The following is a 21,242-nucleotide window of genomic DNA, read 5'->3' as shown; positions in this document are numbered from 1 at the left end:
GATGGCAATACAGATTGAACTTGTTAAGGTTTGAGGATTTTCCAAAATGAGAAGAGTGGAAAGGCATTCCAGAGAGGAAGAAAATTGCATACAAAAGCATAGAGACCTAAGTTTGTAAAGAGTAACTGGATATAGGGGATAATGTTAACAGAGAGAACCTCAGATATTCAAGGCAGGCCAGAGAAGAAAACACTTAAAGTTGTAAAGGTTATATGGCTTTGATCTTCACACAACTGAGTCCACAACCACTTACCTATCCATTAGGTTTTTAATGTATGAGAGTTAAGTATCTAAGTTAACTTTCCCATGTTTCCACTGTAGGTAGCATATTATTTATTATAAACCAAATCATTTCATGGAACATAAATAAAAGACACTATTGTTTCTACTAGACACTAAGGAAAGGAGATTCAATTAGAAAAGTAAATAATGTAAAGAAAAAAAGATGTCAGTGCAATCACCTTCTTCTCCTGACTAAAAAAGCTATAAAGAGTATAGAATTCATTCTTCTTGTTATTCAATTTACTTATTTATTCATTCCACAAATATTTGCTGAGCAGCCACTATATGATAGACACTCTATTATGTGCTAGAATTTTACAGTGACCTAGACATGGCCTTCACCCTCAAGGTATTTACTATTTAGAAAAGTAGGCAGAAATTAAACAAATACTTAAATAATTGCCATAAAGTAAGTGCTACAAAGAATCATAGAGTGCTATGAATGTAATATGGAAAGAATTCAATAACATATGGGAGTTAGTAAAGCTTCCCTCAAGAACTGACCTTTAAGAGGAGATTTGAAAATTAAACAGAACTTAACCCAGACAGGAATACAGATATGTATTTTTGTTTGTTGGAGGGGCGAAGGTCTTAGAATGAAAGGAAGGGCAATCAGGCTAGAGAGAGCTTAATATACAAAGGAAGTTGGCTAAGACTGAAAGCTAGCCATGAGTTTTAATATCAGCAATAGTGCAGGACAAGGCAGGGCCAAATAATATAGGAACTTAATAAGAATTTTGGCCATTGTTCTCAGAGGATGGGAATTTTAAGAAAATAAGTAATATAATCCAGCATATAGCCCAATTTGCTTATACTTTTTAACCCATTTTTCTTTCATGAACTCTTCCCAATGATTCCATGAGATGCTGTCTTTAGACTGTTGAAACAACTCACATTCACTATGTAGAGAGTTTGTACATTTTTAGCTATTAATTATTTCTTAAAAACAACCAAATGTTTGACTTGCAATTTCACCTCTCTGAAAATATAAAATCACTACCATGCAGAACTGAACCTCTAAAAAAGCTTTGTAAAAATTTACTGTCAAGTCTTCAGAGCATAGCTCAATAGAGGCTACCTACAGGTTGAGAGAAGAAAGAAAGAAAACCCACCACCTCTTACTAAGCATCTACCAGATGCCAGGCACCCTAATAGGTACCTTTTTTTTTTGGAAATCCATATGGCACCAAATTGTTTAAGAGGATTTATTTCAACATTCAATTACATATTCTGATTTCCATGTAGAGATTGAATAAAAATGATTTCAAAGAGGCCTATATTTACTAAAACAAATATCTTACTTTTATCACTTTCATTATATATTTTAATATAATATTTTACAGTTAAATGGGTTCAAATTAGGGATCAGGCAAAATAATTGCAGTGTCTCTAAAAGCAACAGTCTTCACATTTTATTTTTACACTTTTGAACTTTAAATTACACTCTATGTGACTGAAGAGAGACCTTTAAAATTGATTTGGTCTCATACAATATTGTTCATCTTTTCTTTTTTGAAAGAAAACAGTGTTCTATTTTAAGAGTCAGAGAAAAATAAAGCTAATTAAAATGTTCATAGTTATGAATTTTTATTTTTTAAAAATATTTTATTTATTTATTTGAGAAAGAGAGAAAGCACATGAGAGGGGGTAGGGTCAGAGGGAGAAGCAGACTCCCCGCCGAGCAGGGAGCCCGATGCGGGACTCGATCCCGGGACTCCAGGATCATGACCCAAGCCGAAGGCAGTGGCTTAACCAACTGAGCCACCCGGGCGCCCCATATAGTTATGAATTTTTAAAAGGCTTTATTTGATTATAATCTACTGTTTGGATTTAAGAATCAGAAGGTAGCTCATTGCCAAAATGCTTCTAGTTACTATTAGAAACTCACATAAATATTTGTTTAATGACATTTTTTATATTTTATTCAAAGACCTCTCCCTTTGAATCAAGGTCTTTGCTACTTACAAATAAAAGAACCTTTATACACTTAATTCCCCTGAGCAAAGAGTACCTAAGAATCATAGAGTGAAATGGGTTTGTTACTTGCATATTTCATTAATTAAGGTTAAGATAAGCCTATAAATTCATTATACTCACCATTTAAGCCAAATTTAAATACCACAAATCCCAGAGATATAAAGGAACATGTTGCACCTGCTCAGCATCCTAATAAATTCATTTTTAATTTAAGTACATTTGCAACAGGGGCATTTTTTTTTTTTCTGGAAAATGCATTACAATTTAGGGACTTAAAAACTTATTTTAAGCAGTTTTCAGTAATAGTCTCTTAGGAACATTATATAGGTTTAATATTTTATAATAATTTGACTTATTCCTAGAAAATGGTTACTAGTTAATACTTACATATGTAAGTATAAATGGTCATTAATTTATATTTATTATACATATATTTATATATATTAAAATTATAAATTATACCAATATATTTCTTATTGCTATCCTTCATTCCAATACTCCTTCAAATATTTATTTTCTACTAAATGTACATCTTTTTATAGGTAGTACTAAATTTATTTTGTTTTTAATATTTAGAGAAGACTGACAAATATTTTTTATTTAATATTTCATTTAAAGGATTAAGAAGAAAGTTTGAAAAATATGCTTATATAACTGCCTAAGCAAAAATATAGACATTTTCATCTTTTATCATGTAAGATTGCTGAAGAGCATCAGGATTTTGAGTCATGTATATTTTCAGATTAAATGGTATTTAACCTTTGAGGAAATTTTGTTTTTTCCCTAGGCCAAGTATAAATTGCATAGCTTTTTAAAATGCAATACAATGTCTATGATTAGATTTAGTACAAAATCAAATTTCAATTTAAAAGCCAGCTGTAAATACATACACGCAAAGTTGCTTATGTGTTACATTTAACAGTCTTAAAGCAGCTTTCAGAAACTATCAAAGCTTTGAAAATTCCATTTAACCCAGAATGTCTGCTTTGGCCCAACAGACATGTTTAAACATTATTCTACTTTCCTTTTGGTATTCCCCATCTCAATCAGCTAAGATTTCTTCATCAAAATACAGCACATATATTATATTTTACCATAAATGTAGTTTCACGTGAAATTCAGAGAAATTAAGTAAAGAGTTGAAACAGCCTGTCTTAGTCCAGTGCTTGTTTTCTTGAAGGTGCAGTTTCTTTGAACCTAATGATGATTCATTCTAAGTATTTTGGATATTGAACTTCATAGTCTTTTCTTGCCACCTGTCCCAATTAGTGGCATGGAAAGAAAAACTTACACTACAATTTTCAATGAGTAAATAGTTAAAGAATATAAATACTTACTGGGCTCCTTTTTTTTCTCTCTACACCAATGGCCTGATAGGTGATTATTAGGGCTGGTAACTATCCAGTTTGGCTGCCATTTGGAATGGCAGACCTGATATGGAAAGTTTTTCTAACCAAGAGATCGAAAAAGTATTTTAAGGTCATACAGAAAGAACCCAAAACAAAACAAAAAAAATGACAAAACAAAAGCCACAGCATTTTCAATGAATTGCGTGCCTTAAAATGGTGAACATTAGAAAAGTAAGCATATTGTCCAGATTCCGCAGGGGGTTCTAAGTCACCAAATGACAAAAAACAAGATTAATCATTAAAAAACAAGACAAAAACAAAAACAAAAAACAAAAAAACTCCAAGCTGCAGTAGATTTAATTATGAGGCTAAAACTACATCATACTTTACTTGGAAGAACTAATTAGCCATGGTTTATTGTAGTTTTTTTTTGAAAAAAACAAAAACAAAAACAAAAACAAAAACAAATATTTCCATATTCCAGATTGCTCTTTTTGTCATCTTCATTCTGCTTCAATATTCCATAAAAGGTGCTCCCTTCCTCCCTTTTATACAGGTTTCATGTTCATATTGTGAATAGAGAAGTTTCTGAACAACGTTTTTGGAACATTTTCTATCTATATTCCAAAGCATATAATATATACATAAAAAAGAATATAAATATTTGATATAGGAATCTTATTTACTTGTCTACCCTTTAAAAGAGTTACAAATATATCACTTATTTATGTTAGGAAGTTATTCAGGAAAATTTAAATTCAGGCTTGTTCTCTCTTACTATGTAGTATGAAATGTGTGCACAGCTGAAATCGATACACTGTATTAGAAAATAGTGCACTTACATCATCTTTCAGGTAAATGTGAAAATATAATAAATATGGATCTACTTTATTATGTCATAGATGTTTCATCTAAATGGTGTTTTCCTCTTCAATTTTTTTATGATTCTAAAATAGGACTTCTTTTCTCATCCTGATTCCAATCAATCTTCCCAACACAATCTCTGTCACACAAGTCATTCTATCTAGTATTTAATGAGCTAAACCAAACAGAGGCAATGGTCACCATTGTTTAAAAAAATCTATTCAATAAATTATTTTCTAACCCAAAGGAAAAAAGTACCTTGTAAATTACCTATTTATTTTTAAATATGAATTCTTCAATGTAGCATTTTGATAAATCATGCTATGCAGCAGACAGCTTAACTGAGGCACAGATAGAGTTAAATGAGGATGAGAAGGCTATGGGAAACAAATACAATTATAAAAACCACGCCCTATACTGCTGGATTTAATTCTGGTCATCTGCTTTGAATTGACTAAGGACAATAAAAGGTAGACCCTGAAGCTAGAAGTAGGCTGAAATGTAAATATTTCAGAATTTTATATTAAGCCTGACTGGTTACTGAAAACAGCTAAGGAATAGGTGAAAGCAGAGTTACTCTTTGCAACTTGAAACTCATTACTGCCAAGCATCATCCCTGGTTATATTGTAACAGAACTATGCTAATGAAGCCAAGGTCTTAGGTTCCAGTGAGCCAGTCAGCATCTTGTAGTTTCTGAGTTACAGCTTTATCTGCCTTCCTGCAAACATGTGTCCTTACTCAGAAAAGGAACTATGTGTGATGGTAAAATGAAATAATGTAGGTCCATTACTAGCACTGGAAAAGCAATGCAAATTTCATGTCCAATGGACAGTGGTTGTAAAGCAACATCCTCATATATAAAGGATCCAATATATATCCTAATAAAGGAGGATGATAGCTCCATGACATTGTATGATACTAATTATTAACTAAAAGACAAAGATAATATATGAAATTAAAAATAAACATTTTCTTTGGTAGAGAAAAATGAACTATTTATATGATTTCTAACAAGAAATAATACTGGAATTTTATTTTTAAAAATAAAGTTTTAGATGGCATTATTTCTTATATACCCAAAAAATTCCCTACAGCTCTGTGCCAAATATACAATAAAAACAGCTATTTTTTCAAAAAGTTTTCTCATAAAATTTATTTTCCCATAATAACATGTGTTATTCATCTGAGGGAAGATACATTTAAATATATTTTTACTTTAAAAATCTAAACTTTCTGACTTTTTCAGAGACATCACCTTTTGCTATCAATAACAAAATATTAATGCTGCTACTTGGAGAGATATCTTAATGTATTAATTTATTTTGTATTCATTTTTCAGTAATGAAGACATCTATAACCATTAAGATTTAAGGCTTCTATTCTACACTATAGCATAGAGAGGTTCAATGAATTACTAATATTTTTAATACCCAAGGTCAATGGATCAATGGTTAAAATAAATTTATCTCTTCATAATCCTAATAAGCACTATTTCCAAAACAATTTTCACACAACTAAATTCAAGCCACAGATTACAAATTATTACTTATTATAGTAATGGTTAAGGATAGGTATCCATACTCCTCATATATATGCTACATTATGTATTACACTGCTTTACATTTTGTTGGCACCTAATACTTATTTGCTTAAAGGGAATATATAAAATAGAGAAAATAAATGTAAAATATAAACACTGGTAGGTCTAAAAATGTACTTTTTAGAAGTGTTGAGTTAATTGAATGCCAGCAGTAGCAAAGAAGACCAATGGAATGACAAAGGAGAGAAACCTCTCAAGAATTCTAATGAGGGTAAAAGGTCTAAAAGTCCATTCCCATTATTTGCTATATTTCACCTTGTTTGAGAGAGTTCACAAAGTCTAAGACAATAACACAAAACCTGTGATTTTTATGCCTTGCTGTTTTCTATTATGTCTTAACCTTGTGACTGTGATAAAGTACATAGTAAATAAGTTTTAGGGCCTTTTTCTAGCCAACTATGTGATGTCTCAGGGGTCTAATGTTAAATATTGTCAACCAGATTTTTTTTCCCCAAGAAGATATGCAAAAACTTGGAGGTTACAACAAAGCTGGGTGAAAAGGTGCTTATATAGATAAGCACCAAGGTTGATACAAGAAAAGCATCTTGAAAATAATGCATTTCAAAGCATTTCAATAAAATATATCTAACAAAGATTAAGGAAGTATCTCCAAAACATTATAGGGTGGTTTTTTGCTTGTTTTGGTTTTTTATTTTTATAATATAGAAATACATCTTCATTTCAAAAGCATACTTTTTCTGTGTTCTAGTAGATTTAATTATGAGGGTACTAGATGGGATCTTGAGAGATGTACTAGATGGGATATTTTGGTTTTAACAAAAGAAAACAAACGTATCTAGTTTAGGGAAAAAAGAGAAAATCACTTCAAAGTTACTCTCAAGTTCCAGGAGTATCCTATGGACTACTGGCTGTAATACAACCAGTCATCAGAAGACCAGAACCTGGAAATTCCCTCACCAGTAATTTGGGGTGAATGGTCATTCTCTCTTTCTCTGCTGTCTGTTTCAGTGTGTTGGCTCCATTCTGCCATCTGCACAGCCCTCTCTGATACCCAAATGACAAGAAAAAAACATGACTATGTTCTAGTACCCAAATGGTCAAGAAACTAACTGATATAGAAACTCACAGGAAGGGATTCTGATTGACCCAGTGGGTGTCTTACGCCCACACACCTGATCTGTGGTGATGTCATACTGAAAGAACATGAGGAGAGGTAGACATATTCATCTAGAGAACATATAATACACGAAATGGTGATCTATAAAGTATCAAGTTTTATGAAAAATATTCATTTATTTGTCCATTAGGCAAATATTTAATGAAAGCTTATGATATTTTAGGCATTGTTCTAGACATGACTATTCAGATAGTGAAAGAGGTAAACAGGGTACTGAGGTAAGCTGCTCTCATGAATTATAGAAATTAGAGTGGTTTCATACAAAACAAATAATAAAACAAAATACAATGAACTTGCTAATTAGAGAAGAAAATAAGGATGGAAGATCTTTTAAAAACAAAAGTAATTTCCTATGTTCTTAAAGACAGAAATTAATTCCAGAAATAAATTTAAGATCCCTATCTATGATGTCTCTCTAAACACATTATAGGTTTGAGTCATTCTGAGAGGAAGGGAAATTGCACACCTCTGTAAGCAGTTGCTCAGTGAATTACAGTTATATAAATATATTTGAAGGCTATGTAATATATAGAATAGGTTAATGCAAGATTACTACTCACTCATACAATTCAAAACTTATTGGAAATATTAGCATAATGTAAAATAACTAGTTTTCCTTTACATGCCCTCTACTTATTATAATGAGCCAATATTGGACAGATTACGTACTTTGGAGGGAACCCACTAAGAACACAAATGAACCATAATGTAGTTATCTGGAGTGAAATTTTTATATTACAGTTTTTCCCTCTCTCTGAAAGTAGAGTATTTGTATTAAACCCTCCCTACTCTGAAATGGTACGAAGAAAAGAAGCAATTATCATTCGTAAAAGTGAAAATCCTCTTCAGATTTCTTCTGGTTAGTGAAAACAGGTAGTCATGTAGGTCTTACATAAAAGTGAAGTGACATAAAGCAAGTTTTGAATAGTGGAGAAAACCTGTAAATGGAGAGCTTTTAGCATATTCTAAGGTACAGTTGGAATACAGTAGCCTAATGAAGATTTCAGCCAGTTGTGCCTCCTTTTAGGGCTCATTCAGAAAAGTAGTTAGAACACTGACCTGACCAAAAAAACAGAGAATGGGGCATCTGGAGAGGTCTGTCCTTGGGCCACTTTCTGGTCTAAGAATCTTTCAATCCCCCTTGATGATTTTATCCAAGCCCCAATGGTTAACTTATTCGGATTCTGATGTCCCCTGAATACCTATCTATGGTATAAGGCTTCCTACCTCTCCAATTTAATATTTTATTCCATCCCCAAATTTATCTTGATCCACACTACACTATAGGTTCCATGAAGGTGAGAATGATGTGTGATTTATTTGCATGCATATGTCTAATATCTAAAGCAGTAAACATTAAGTATACATTTATTAACTCTGATTTCAGGCCTTCTTTCTAAGCCTGCACTCATATTGCACCCTTTGGAATGCCTTTCTCTTCCATCTACCTACCTTGTAAGCCCCTATTCATCTTTTCATGATTCAATTCAAGCACCTCTTTGATGAAATCTTTCCTGAGTCTTTCAGAATTAGCCATTCCTTTTTTTGCCCAGCACTCACACCTACCATTAAGACAAGACCATACCTTCATTCATATTCTGGCTTCTCATTTCTGTCTTAGCAACTATAATTTTTTATATATGCATATATACATATTGTATACATTATATATATACATACACACACACATATATACACGATACTTATGTATAACTTATCTGTAACCCTCTACAAGACTGCAAGATTGTTGAAGTCAAGGACAATATATTACTTGCTATTGTATTCTTGGGCTAAGACTATCTGTTGAGTGAATACATATATGTCATGTCTAGAAATGGCTATTTTCCAAAGGAACAACAGATAAGTGAAACAACAAAAAAGGTGTTATTAGTAAGGAAAAAAAACTATTAGAGCTATCTTTAAATCAGTAGATGACAGTAAAGATATGATCATGGGGTAGTACAAAGTTTGCATGAACTTTTAGAAATGCTACTTAGGTATCAACAACTATTTTTTTTAAGAAACAACTAATTCTTATTTCATGTAGAAACCTTGGTCATACTTATTTTATTCTTTCCCAAATCTGTTTATTCTATTGTCTTACTTTTTACTCAAAATGGTTCTTAAAAAGGTAGAATATCCAACAATATAGACCATGTTGGTCAAAGATCTGTAGGTTACTTTCCTATTTCTAAATATTATAAAATTGACGTGGATCTATTTTTTGATCACTCTCTTCTTTACCTTATAAGAGCTTAAGAATTTTAAAATTATAAAATATATAATCATAACATTTTATGTTGCTTATTTTAAAGACTGCCATTTACAATATCCATGACTATTTTTTGTTAAGCCCGTGGAATTTTGTTCCATGTACAGCAAAGTCAAGAAAACAAAAGAAGAAAAACAAAGATCTTAGACTGCCTTTTAAAATTTTCTCATATTATTCTGATTGAATAAACTATTTAACCTATTTCTTTTCCCTGATTCAGAATTCAGACCTCAATTTTCCTTTTCTGTCACATCATTGAGCTTCTTGGCATTTCTAACCAAATCAGCTCATATGCCATCAAAATCTTATTTTGATGTTGAAGAATAAAATCTATCTGAAAGTAATGAACACAGGTTAGAAGCTTGTAAACAAATTTTAATAACTAATGATGCATTCCTTTGAAGTGGCTATTCTAGGATAGCTTACAAGTATTCTCTTCTTGAAACAATAGTCCAAAAAAGAAAAAAAAAAAAAGTGTTAAGCTCTTCTAAGGCTCTCACATTCTGGAACTTAGATAATTTTTACTATTTACTTTTGATAAACAAAAATGTCATAACTAAATTTCATAATTATTAAAAAGTTTTGACATATAACTCATAGAACCAGTGCTCTGCTAATCAAGCAGCAGAATATGGAAATACCCTCAGTCCCTATACTGATCCTAGTATGATAGTCATTTTTATAAACAGGTATCATAAGTTTCATAGTGTTTTATTTTCTGAGGTTGTTACCCTTCTAGATATATTTGTTGTGTAAATTCAAAGTATTTAAAAATCATTGCCTTTTTTTTTACTACTTATCTAAGTGCAGAATTATTTAAATTATCATAGTTCTTTAAGTAATTCACTATATCCCAAATAGTCTACTGTATCAGTATTTGAGACACTTTTGTCTTGATTTACACAAGACAGTACTCCTAAGAAATGTGTAAATACTACTGAAAAAATCAAATCTATTAGAGGGATGCTGTTATTTAAAATACATAATAGTTCTTATATAAAGAATAAATTCATAGCTATGCAGAAGACCATATCTCTTTGAAGTTCAGATTTTCCTATTACCTATTCTGGTTAAAGCAAAACATAAGAAACTGAAGCCACAAAGCATTGATAGTCTATTTAACAGACTAAGGATGTAAATGAGAGCCAAAACAAGTTTGCAAAAGGACTGGTTGTCTCTGAGTAACTTTATATATACACATATGCATTTATGTGTATGCATATATAAATCTACATAAGTACTTATAATTCCCTGTATCTAATTTAACTAATTTGTGGGTTTTCAAAAACAGATGTCATTTTTCTTCTAAAGATAACAGTATTAGTCTTATTATGGTAATATGGAGTAGTCTGAAATTTCCAAAGTGACAGTAAAGGGACAGAAAGTGAGATTACTAAAGTTACCCATTCTTATCTGATTGGTCCTCTGACTCTCCTAGTCCCCAGCCTAACAGTTTTCCTTTTGCCTGCAAATCAGAAAAAAAAAAAAAAAAAAAAAAAAAAAAAAAAAACCAGACTTGCTATCATGTACCATAGGCTGACAGGATCTTTTATCAGTCTTAGAGTAACAGTAACTGCACTGAACTCAAGGTGTCAGTCATGATGGCATTGTTACTCTTGTTCTTTTCCTAGGCATGCCTTGATAACTCTTATCTTCTGCCTACAGTCATGGTCCCTGCCGGGCAGAAGAGCATCACCATCAAGTACAAGCAAGCTGGTCTGTCTTTATGCATTGTGACACCACTGTCCACTCACAGAGAAGAGAAGAGAAAGAAAGAGGCAGCTTTACCCGCAGAAAGGAGAGGTCCCGGTTGTGCTCGATGCTGGTTATCTCCAGGTTGCCCATGACTACCTCACAGTTCTCATAGTATTTGCGCAAGGCTCGATACTGTTGCTCCAGGTCAGAGAGAGAGCTCAGCTTGTTCTCTGTTCCTGCACACACTGCCAAGACAAGAAGATACCGGGGAAGTTACATAACCTCTCCATGACATGCACAGTGACAATGTCTCCCTCAACTCTCTAACCCACACACTCTCCTTCGTTTCCCCGAATTAAAATATTTTGAATGTCATTAATACCCATAAACCACGTAGATATAATATCTTCACTTTTATTTTTCCCCAGCTATATTATGATATAATTGATACATAACAGTGTATAAATTTAAGGTATACGATATATCTGATACATACATACTTTACATACTGTAAAATGATTACCACCATAGCATTAGCTAACACCTTCATCTTGTCCCATAATCGCCATTTCTTTTCTGTTATGACATTTAAGATCTACTATGTTGGCAACTTTCAAGTATATAATATAGTATTGTTAATTATAGACACGATGCTAAATGTTAGGTCCTCAGAACTTACTCATCTCATAACTGGAAGTCTGTACCCTTGATCGGTATCTCCCCATTTTCCTCACCCCTAAGGCCCTGGTAACCACACTCTACTCTCTGTTTCTGTGAGTTCAGCTTTTTTAGATAAGACAAATAAGTGATACCAGTTCTATATTCCTAAATTGCGTGCACGAAGTACAGAGACTAAGAAGGCAGGGGTTCCAAAGAAACAGAGCAAAGAGCGAAAATTAAAACAATCACATTTGTAGTCTATACATTTTAAACATATGCTAGAAACAGAATATGTTACAAAATATGAGCTTTGATTGATATCACTTGGGTCATCACTCTGTATATTTCATTAGTATTCTAAGGTATAATGGACTGATATAAAGGATCTCAGTCTGCTTTCTCTGACAGCGTGGATCTTGAGTCTGTTCACAGGTGAGCACCGAGTATACACACATGTGTGTTCTTTACTTTCTGTCTATGTTGATATTTTCCTTGTCTTCCAGAAGTCAGAGTTTTAGTTATTACTTCTCATGGTTTCTCTATCTACCTACACAATATCTTTATCATTTAATACACCAACTCATCTTCAATAGGCTGAAAAAAAACCTATATTATGAATCTTGTAATAATAGTATGGAAAGTTGAAATGGATGTGAAATAATCTTCTTTGAGTAAGTTACATAATATATCCAAATTAAGGCAAGTTATAAAGTGTAAACTTTGAAGAGAACAGAGCTGTGTAATAAAGTCATATAAACAGTTATATGTTAGGCACACAGAAATGACAAGTCATAATTCTTTGGTGGTATTTAAGGGAATGGGTTTCAAGCAAATGGGTTTCCATACACAAAGGAAAAAAAAAAACACCTAGATGGATACATTCCAATAATTAAGACCATCTTAACAACTGTTTTGCCTACTGACACATCAACAATAACAAAAATCTAAATCTAAAAGTCTTGAAGAATAATGTAGGCCTTTGACCATAGGGAAGCTCAGTGCTAAAACAAACAAACAAATCATAACCTTTTTTTGTCTGGATGTCTAAAGTTCCTCAAACAGTAAATTATCTAGAAATATTCTTTTAAAAGTGGAATTGTGTCTTTCTAAAAGATGTACTGAAAGTTAAACCCCTGGTATCTGTGACTATGACCTTGTTTGGAAACAGGGTCTTTGTAGATGTAATTGAGTTAAGAAGACCTTAGGGTAAGTCCTAAATCCAATATGATAGTGTCCTTCTTTTTTTTTTTAATATTTTATTTTATTTATTTGATAGAGAGAGACACAGCGAGAGAGGGAATACAAGCAGGAGGAGTGGGAGAGGGAGAAGCAGGCTTCCCGCTGAGCCGGGAGCCCGATGTGGGGCTCGATCCCAGGACCCTGGGATCATGACCTGTGCTGAAGGCAGACACTTAACAACTGAGCCACCCAGGCGCCCCATAAAAGTCTCCTTCTAAGAAGAGGAAAATACCATGTGGACACAAAGACACACAGCGGCAGGGGTGGGGGTGGGTGCAAGAAACAAAACAAAACATGTAACTATAGAGGAAAAGATACAGCTGCACTCCAAGGAATGACAAGAATTGATGGCCATCCCTAGAAGCTAGGAAGAGGCGAGGGAAGATTCTACCCAGTTGCAGAGGCCCTGCTGACACCTTGATATTGAATTTTAGCCTCCAGAACTGTGAAAGAATAAATTACTGTTGCTTTATGGTTTGTGGTACTTTGTTACAGCAGCTCTAGAAAACCAATACATAATCTTTAGACTGTTTCTGAAACCTAACATATAAAGAAATATTAAAAATCATTTCCTCTCTAGGGTCCTGTCAGCTTGTCACCTCCAACCTACTCCTCCACCTTCTCCCTTTGTGAGTGCCAAGTCTCGCACTCACCATGCTGGATTTCATTTGTTGCCTTTGAGAATGCAGTTTTTGTACAGTGCTAGGGACAGAGGCAAAGACTTCTGGAATCCTCAATATCCATTCGCTTCCTCCTCCAGAATAATAAACTACACAACCTTCAGCTGGGCATGTGGCCACCCCAAAAAAAGATTTCATTTCATTGCTTCCCTTGGAGGTAATGTTGTATGACACTTTGCCAGAACTTCATTTAAAGCATGGCTGGAGCTGACTTTGCCTCTTTTCTTCACATCTTCCTCCAATATGCTGCCTGGAATGGGGATGGGATGGCTAAACCTTGAACCACCATCTTAGCCCATAAGACCTAGGGACACACCCTAAATATTTGCTGAAAAAATGAGCTAAAATGAACCAGGGTTTTCAAACAATTAAGGTTTTACATTGCTTTATTATCATTAACATAAAGATAATGGTGAATTTTGATTATAGCTACTAAAATATTACACAGAGGAAGGATTAAATTCTAGTTAAGTTATATGCTTTTGACCTTAAGTAATTTTTACTATTTTGTCTGGTTGTTTGACTAACTTCAATTCAGAATGAAACTACAAAATCATTTTTTTTTTTTTAGTTTTTATTTACATTCCAGTTAGTTAACATACAGTGTAACATCAGTTTTGGATATAGAATTTAGTGATTCAGCACTTACATATAACACCCAGTGCTCATCACAAGAGATGCCCTCCTGTTTTGTTTTGTTTTTTTCTTTTTCTTTTTTTAGAGAGAGAGAGCCCCTGTGCAAATGTTGGGGGAGGGGCAAAAGGAGAAGGAGAGAGGAGAGAGGGAGAGGGAAAGAAAGAATCTTAAGCAGGCTCCTCGCCCAGCATGGAGTCAAATGCGGAGCTCAATCTCACAACCCTGAGATTGTGACCTGAGCCAAAATCAAGAGTCAGACACTTAACCACCGAGGTGCCCTAATCCCCATCACCTATTTCACCCATTCCCCTACCCACCTCTCCTCTGGTAGCCATCAGTTTGTTCTCTATACTTAAGAGTCTGTTTCTGAAGAAACTAAAAAATAATTCTTGATCATTTGAACATTTTACTGATCCTGTGGGAGGTTTACTTATTAAGACTAATAAGCACTAAAAAAAAATGAATTTCTGTTGATAAGCACAATATTATTCAACATAAGAAGGAAAACAAGAAGTGACTGATTCATGTACATGATCCTTATAAGCCAATATCAAAGTCCGGCCTTTTTCTTTTTCCCCAATATACTGTAGAGACTCTCTAGGAAACACCCTTAATCCATAATCTTTATTTTATCGCTCCTAGCAAATTTACAACAAAATCTTTATGAACTTGTAAAATGTCTGTTGAGAAAAGGTACTATGATATGGGTTTATGAAATATAGATTTCAATTATTTTAAATTCCAATGAGAACAAGCCTATATTTGAATACAACTACTGATGGGGAAATTATACATCAATTAATAAACTTGCTGCACTATTTCTAAAATATATACAATGCCACATTGCAACTTATATACAACTTATGTTGTACAAGTTTCTTTCAATTGGAAATAAAACCTGTACATTAATATCAATATATAAAAATCAATATGCAAACATCCAAATGAAAAGTTTTCTAAAATATTTAGATATTCTGATCTTTTCTGTAGAAACTTAAATAGATTTTGGAAGAAACATTTATTCATATAACTGTAATAACTAAGTATTTTTCCATGTTTCTCATCCTGTATATATGAAAAAAGTTATATATTATGAAATTTTTATTAGTTATTAACTACTATTATAATAATCTCTTTACATAAGAAACCCACAAAGGCTATAAACTCTTTGAAGAGTGGTGCAATTTATTAATTTTTTTTTTGTATTTGCTGAGCTACATAGCACAGTGATTTGTAGTAAATTATCATTTAATAATATGCATATACTTGCTATAAAAACAATAACTGGTATTCAGAAAATAACTCTCAATTCAGAAGTTTCCATTGTTTAATAAATGATCAGCTGTGTTTTGTATATACCATATGAAAACATAATATTGGAATGAGTATGTTTAGAAATATTTTTCAACAACAAAAAATCCTCCAATAAACAGAAAATCTCATTAATTAGAATATTCTCCAAACATCCTGGTATTTGGAGTTTTTACTATACACAGTTCAATTTAGGAAAATTTTTGTCTCAGGGAGGCTTTTCTATATATTTATTTTTGATTCAAACTGCTATTTATAATGACTAGTATGCTCTTCATAACTTTCATCTTGAAAGGCAGACTTGATTTTAAGAGAACTAGTTTGGACGGATGCATAAAAATCATTTGTGTTTCTCTTCATGAAGCCTTCACTGAAGGAAACCTCACAACTTCCATTTGTCAATCGATTTTACCATCAGGCAATGTATACAAGACAATGCTTAAACCATTAAGTTTCATTGATTTCACAAAGTTGTTTATCAAACAGAATTGAAAAAATCTTCCTTACCAGCCAAAACAAGTTTAACAAAATTCAGTCCCTTTTGCCAACACTATTATGAAGTCCTTAAAGTATAAACCTATAATACTTCAAGCCTCAAAAATCCTGAATCTACGTGGGCTTCCTAGAGTTTTCATTCCACTGTAACTCCAGCAGTAAAGCTGTATGTGAGGCCGTAATGAAATCACCAATGATTCTATTTGGTATTGATTCTGCTACAAATGTAGCTATAGTTGCAAACATGGGCTTTTTATTCCTCTTGATTTAAGATCTATTTCTCACAGTGAGTGAACTACATAATCCTTCTTCAGTAAAAAAATTAGGAATATAATTAGGAGCTTGAGGGGCGCCTGGGTGGCTCAGTCGTTAAGCATCTGCCTTCAGCTCAGGTCATGATCCCAGGGTCCTGGGATTGAGTGCCGCATTGGGCTCCCTGCTCGTGCGTGCGTGTTCCCTCTCTCGCTTTCTGTCAAATAAATAAATAAAATTAAAAAAAAAATAAAGGAATATAATTAGGAGCTTGTAACAATATACAAAGGCAGGTTAACAAAATTGTCTAATTCAGGGGGAAAATACATTAGAAGTGGAATGACAAAACATTAACAATATCCATATTAATACTAAAAATCAATTACTGCCTCCAGGCTTGTTATGGCTTTGGAAACTAGCCTTCCACTTACTACACAAGATAGACAAGTGAGTAAAAGCAATCAATCAACCAATGAATCAAATTTTTGCCTAACTTTCAAATCAAATGCCTATATGAGATATGAATTAAGAAAGGAATAATTATTTATTTAGCATCTACTGTTGACCTAGTATCCTGGAAAAAATATATATTGATTAAATGTGGTTGTACAAGATACATAGTAAAGAAGCAATGAGTGATATATATAAATATATATGTATTTATGCCATACATTATGTGGGAATGATTCAGGGATTGTCTGCATAAAAAATACATATATGGTAATCTGATAAATTTTCTAATTTTTCTATCTGATTTAATAATAAGTACTTTCCTTTTCAGAAGCATTAACATAATAAATATGCTTTAGTTTAATGCACATTCTTGGGCATTTAAAAATCTGGAGCTATAGTAAGTCTCAAAAAATAAAATATTTTTATTTTATTTATTTTATTTTTAAAATTTTTATTTATTTTTTTAAAGATTTATTTATTTATTTATTTGAGAGAGAGAATGAGAGAGAGAGCACATGAGAGGGGGAGGGTCAGAAGGAGAAGCAGACTCCCTGCCGAGCAGGGAGCACGATGCGGCACTCGATCCCAGGACTCCAGGATCATGACCTGAGCCGAAGGCAGTCGCTTAACTAACTGAGCCACCCAGGCGCCCTATTTTATTTATTTTTATTATTACTATGAAGTAGTCAACATTTTGGGTCACTATTAATGAGTGCTATTACAGTTACATAGAGATTGTGAGTTTGGGCAGCCCTATGTTCAAAATATATTTGCAAATAAAGCCAAATTTGCCACTTCCATTACTATAGTCATTTAATACAAGTCACTCTTATCTTTCTCCTCGACTTTGACAGTAGGCTCCTTTCTGATTTCCTGGATTCCCTACATGTCCTGATTAATTTACTCTCCGCACAGGGTCCAGAATGATCTTTTAAAAAACATAAATCATTCACATCACTCCCCTACTGAAAACGTTCATTGGCTTCTAATCTACTTATTATAAAATCCAAACTTTTCAACATGGCCTGTAAGAACCTGTATTCAGGTCTTTGCTCAAATGTCACTCCTTCAAAATAGCCTTATCTAAGATAAGTAGCAGGTTCTCATACATCATGCTCTGTCTTCTTCGCCTTCTCTTATTTTTGTTTTACTGCTATCTGAAATTGCATTGTACATTTTGCTTGTTTACTTGTTTATTATATGTCTCTACATTACAATGCAAGCTGTGTAGGAGGCAATCCCTTTGTTTGCTCAACACCTAAAAGAGCAGGCACATAGTAGACTTTCAGTCAATATTTGTTGAGTAAATAAATGGACTTTGGAGTCACTAAGAACTGTAACTGAGCCAGGATCAAATATGTTGGTTTTTCCATTTTTAAAAGCTGAATGTTGAACTTCATCAAGTAACTTCACTATTTAGAGTCTCTGTTTCTATATCTATAAAGTAGGATTTTGCACCATTTTTAATAATAAACCCAGTTTAGGGGTTAAGAACACAGGGCCTAGAGCCAGATGTCTGGCATAAAATCTAGCTCAATCACTGGCCTACTATTTAATCTTGGGCAAGTTACTCAGGCTCTGTCATTCTATTTCCTCTTGTGTAAAATGGACATAGTAACAACCACCATCTGCCAATAGGCAGTAGTGAGGATTAAATCAATCTCTATGTGTAACTTGCTTTGCACAATGTCTGACTCATTGACAGAGCTCAATGTTAGCTATTGCCATTTATCCAAATATGTAGTATATAGTGTGTGTGCATTATGCAATATATTAAAGCAAATTAAAATATAAGTCTTACACGGTGATGTACTCAATCAGTCTGATTTAAAGATTGAGCACTGGACAAAGAAAGTAGTGGTTGGGACTCCACTGCCCCAGCACTTGTTAGCCATGTAAACTTGAACAATTATTCTGTTCTCATTGGTTCCATATTTCTCTTTTCTCAAATAAGCTATCTTTATGTTTCCTCCAGCTAAAAAAATCTGTGATTGAATTTATTTCTAAAATATTTACTTAAAATCTACTCTACACTATGTAACAGGTTGAATTCATTGGATGCTCTTGAGGAGGTCACACTGTGGCAACATCTTACAAAGTTAGAAATTAAACATACACTTATCAAATGACCCAGCAATCCCATTTGTAGATCCCTAGATAAATGAAGAATTATGTTTGCATAAAAATGTGTACATGAGGGGATTTTCACATAGTTTTACAGCAACCTGCTCATCCTGGATTGCAATTCTCTGCTATTCCCAAATAAACGCAATTTTGCTAGTAAAATAACAGGCAGTTTTATTTCTTTTTTATTTTTTTTTTAAGATTTTATTTATTTGCGAGAGAGAGAATGAGAGACAGAGAGCATGAGAGTCAGAGGGAGAAGCAGACTCCCCGCTGAGCAGGGAGCCTGATGTGGGACTCGATCCCGGGACTCCAGGATCATGACCTGAGCTGAAGGCAGTTGCTTAACCAACTGAGCCACCCAGGCGCCCCAGGCAGTTTTATTTTTAAGGTTAACAGTGAACATGTGTTGATGCTCCGGGAGAGTTTGGAAGCTCCTAGCCTTTCCCCATACCTTGCCCTGCGCATCTCTTCTATCTGGCTATTCCTGCCTTATAATTTTATAACAAACTGCTAACCTAGTAAGTAATATGTTTCTCTGAGTTTTGTGAGCTGCTCTAGCAAGGTAATGGCACCCGAGGAGGGAATCTTTAATTTATAGCAGTTGATCAGAAGTACAGTTGACCCTGAACAATGTGGGCACTGATGCCCCATGCAGTCAAAAATCCTCTTATAACTTTTGTCTCCCCCAAAACTTAACTAATAAATAGCCTAGAGTTGACTGGAAGCCTTACTGATAACATCAACAGCTGATTAACACATATTTTGTGTGTTACATGTATTATGTGCTATAATCTTAAAGTGAGGTAGAGAAAAGAATGCTATTAAAATCACAAGGAAGAGAAAATTAGGTACATGAATGTTTATAGGAGCTCTACGCAAATTCACAAAAAATTGGAAACAACTCAAAAGTCTTTCAATGGGTGAAATGATAAATTATATACATTCCATGAATATCTCCTCAGCAATAAAATGAACAGATGATTGATCTATCAACATGGAAAATTCTCAAAGGCATTATACTGACTGAAAGAAGCAGGACTCAAAAGGCTACATACAATCTAAAAGGCTACATGTGTTTCTATCGATACATCATTTTGTAAAAAGACAAAACTACAAGGATAGAGAACAGATTAGTGGTTGCTAGGGGGTGGGGAAGAGGGATAGTGAGGGTCTGACTAAAGATCACAAGGGGATTTGGGAGATGGCAGAACTATCTGCATACTGACCATGGTGGTGATTACCTAGATCTCTACAGTTAAAACTTAAATTTTATTGAGTATAAATTAAAACACACACACACACACACACACACTCAAGTTGGCTTATGTATCTGATGGAGTTAAATATGTTCCTGTATGAATTTAATAAAACATTATTATATTGTTTTCCAGGTATTTTGTGCTTTGGTCCTTTTATGAAAAATTATGCCCAAAAATGATAAAGAAAATGGGTTTATATTTCAGAAATTTTGTATTCTTTATAATTAACTTTAAAGGTATTAAAAAAATTAATGCCAAAATAGGAAATCTGGTTTGTAACTTACATTATATAAGCTGGAAATAAAATATCTTTCAATGTAAAACTTTGGTACCTTTAAAAAAAAAATAAGTGACCCTGTACTGTACTCTCTGAATCCGTTTTCTACCACTATTTTACTGACTCCCAAAATAACAAAACAGAGAAGCTGCTGAAATTAACAAAAACATTTTCTAAATGATACTTGAGCCAAATGAAAAGGGCATTTGGCATTGTAGACCTTCACTAATAGAGTTGTAGCTAGGAAAGACAGGCATTCTATAGCACAGACTGATGAAAGGTAAGTCAGTAGACTACATATACTGATCCATCTAAAATTTAATTGATCTTTTACCTCTCTTGTTTACCTACAATAGTCTTTAAATGCCCTCAAAGATGTTTAAACTGTTAAATTATATTGCAAAAGGAAACCATTGGTGTCATTGGTGATGACAAAAAAATGATAGATATAAAAATTATACATGATTGTCTCCTGTTTATGAATATGTCTTGTGAGTAGTCTACCCTAATTAGTCTTCCCAATAGGTTATTCTTATAACATGTCCAATTTTTTCCATCTTATATTTCAAAAATTAGCCTAGTAAAATTAAAATAATTACAAATGATTTTAAATGCATTATATGCATCATCAAAAGCTGACTTGTAACTACTTGTATGTAATTCTTAGTTTCTGTT

At 33.3% G+C, this 21,242-nt stretch overlaps 1 protein-coding gene across 1 annotated transcript in view; it reads right to left on the bottom strand.

The window, feature by feature from the left end:
* The window catches only part of ERBB4 (erb-b2 receptor tyrosine kinase 4), a 1,078,432-nt gene that overhangs the window by 659,144 nt on the left and 398,046 nt on the right, over positions 1-21,242 (bottom strand). Inside the window, exon 2 of the mRNA XM_035007223.1 lies at positions 11,272-11,423. Coding sequence (XP_034863114.1) covers positions 11,272-11,423 — 152 coding nt within the window. The remainder of the gene's footprint in view (positions 1-11,271; positions 11,424-21,242) is intronic.

This window comes from Mirounga leonina, unplaced genomic scaffold, assembly GCF_011800145.1.
Source record: "Mirounga leonina isolate KUSES-001 unplaced genomic scaffold, KU_Mleo_1.0 Mir_151, whole genome shotgun sequence".
Classification (NCBI taxonomy): domain Eukaryota; kingdom Metazoa; phylum Chordata; class Mammalia; order Carnivora; family Phocidae; genus Mirounga; species Mirounga leonina.
Note: the sequence above shows the minus strand (reverse complement) of the source record. Positions and strands in the feature narration are given on the sequence as shown.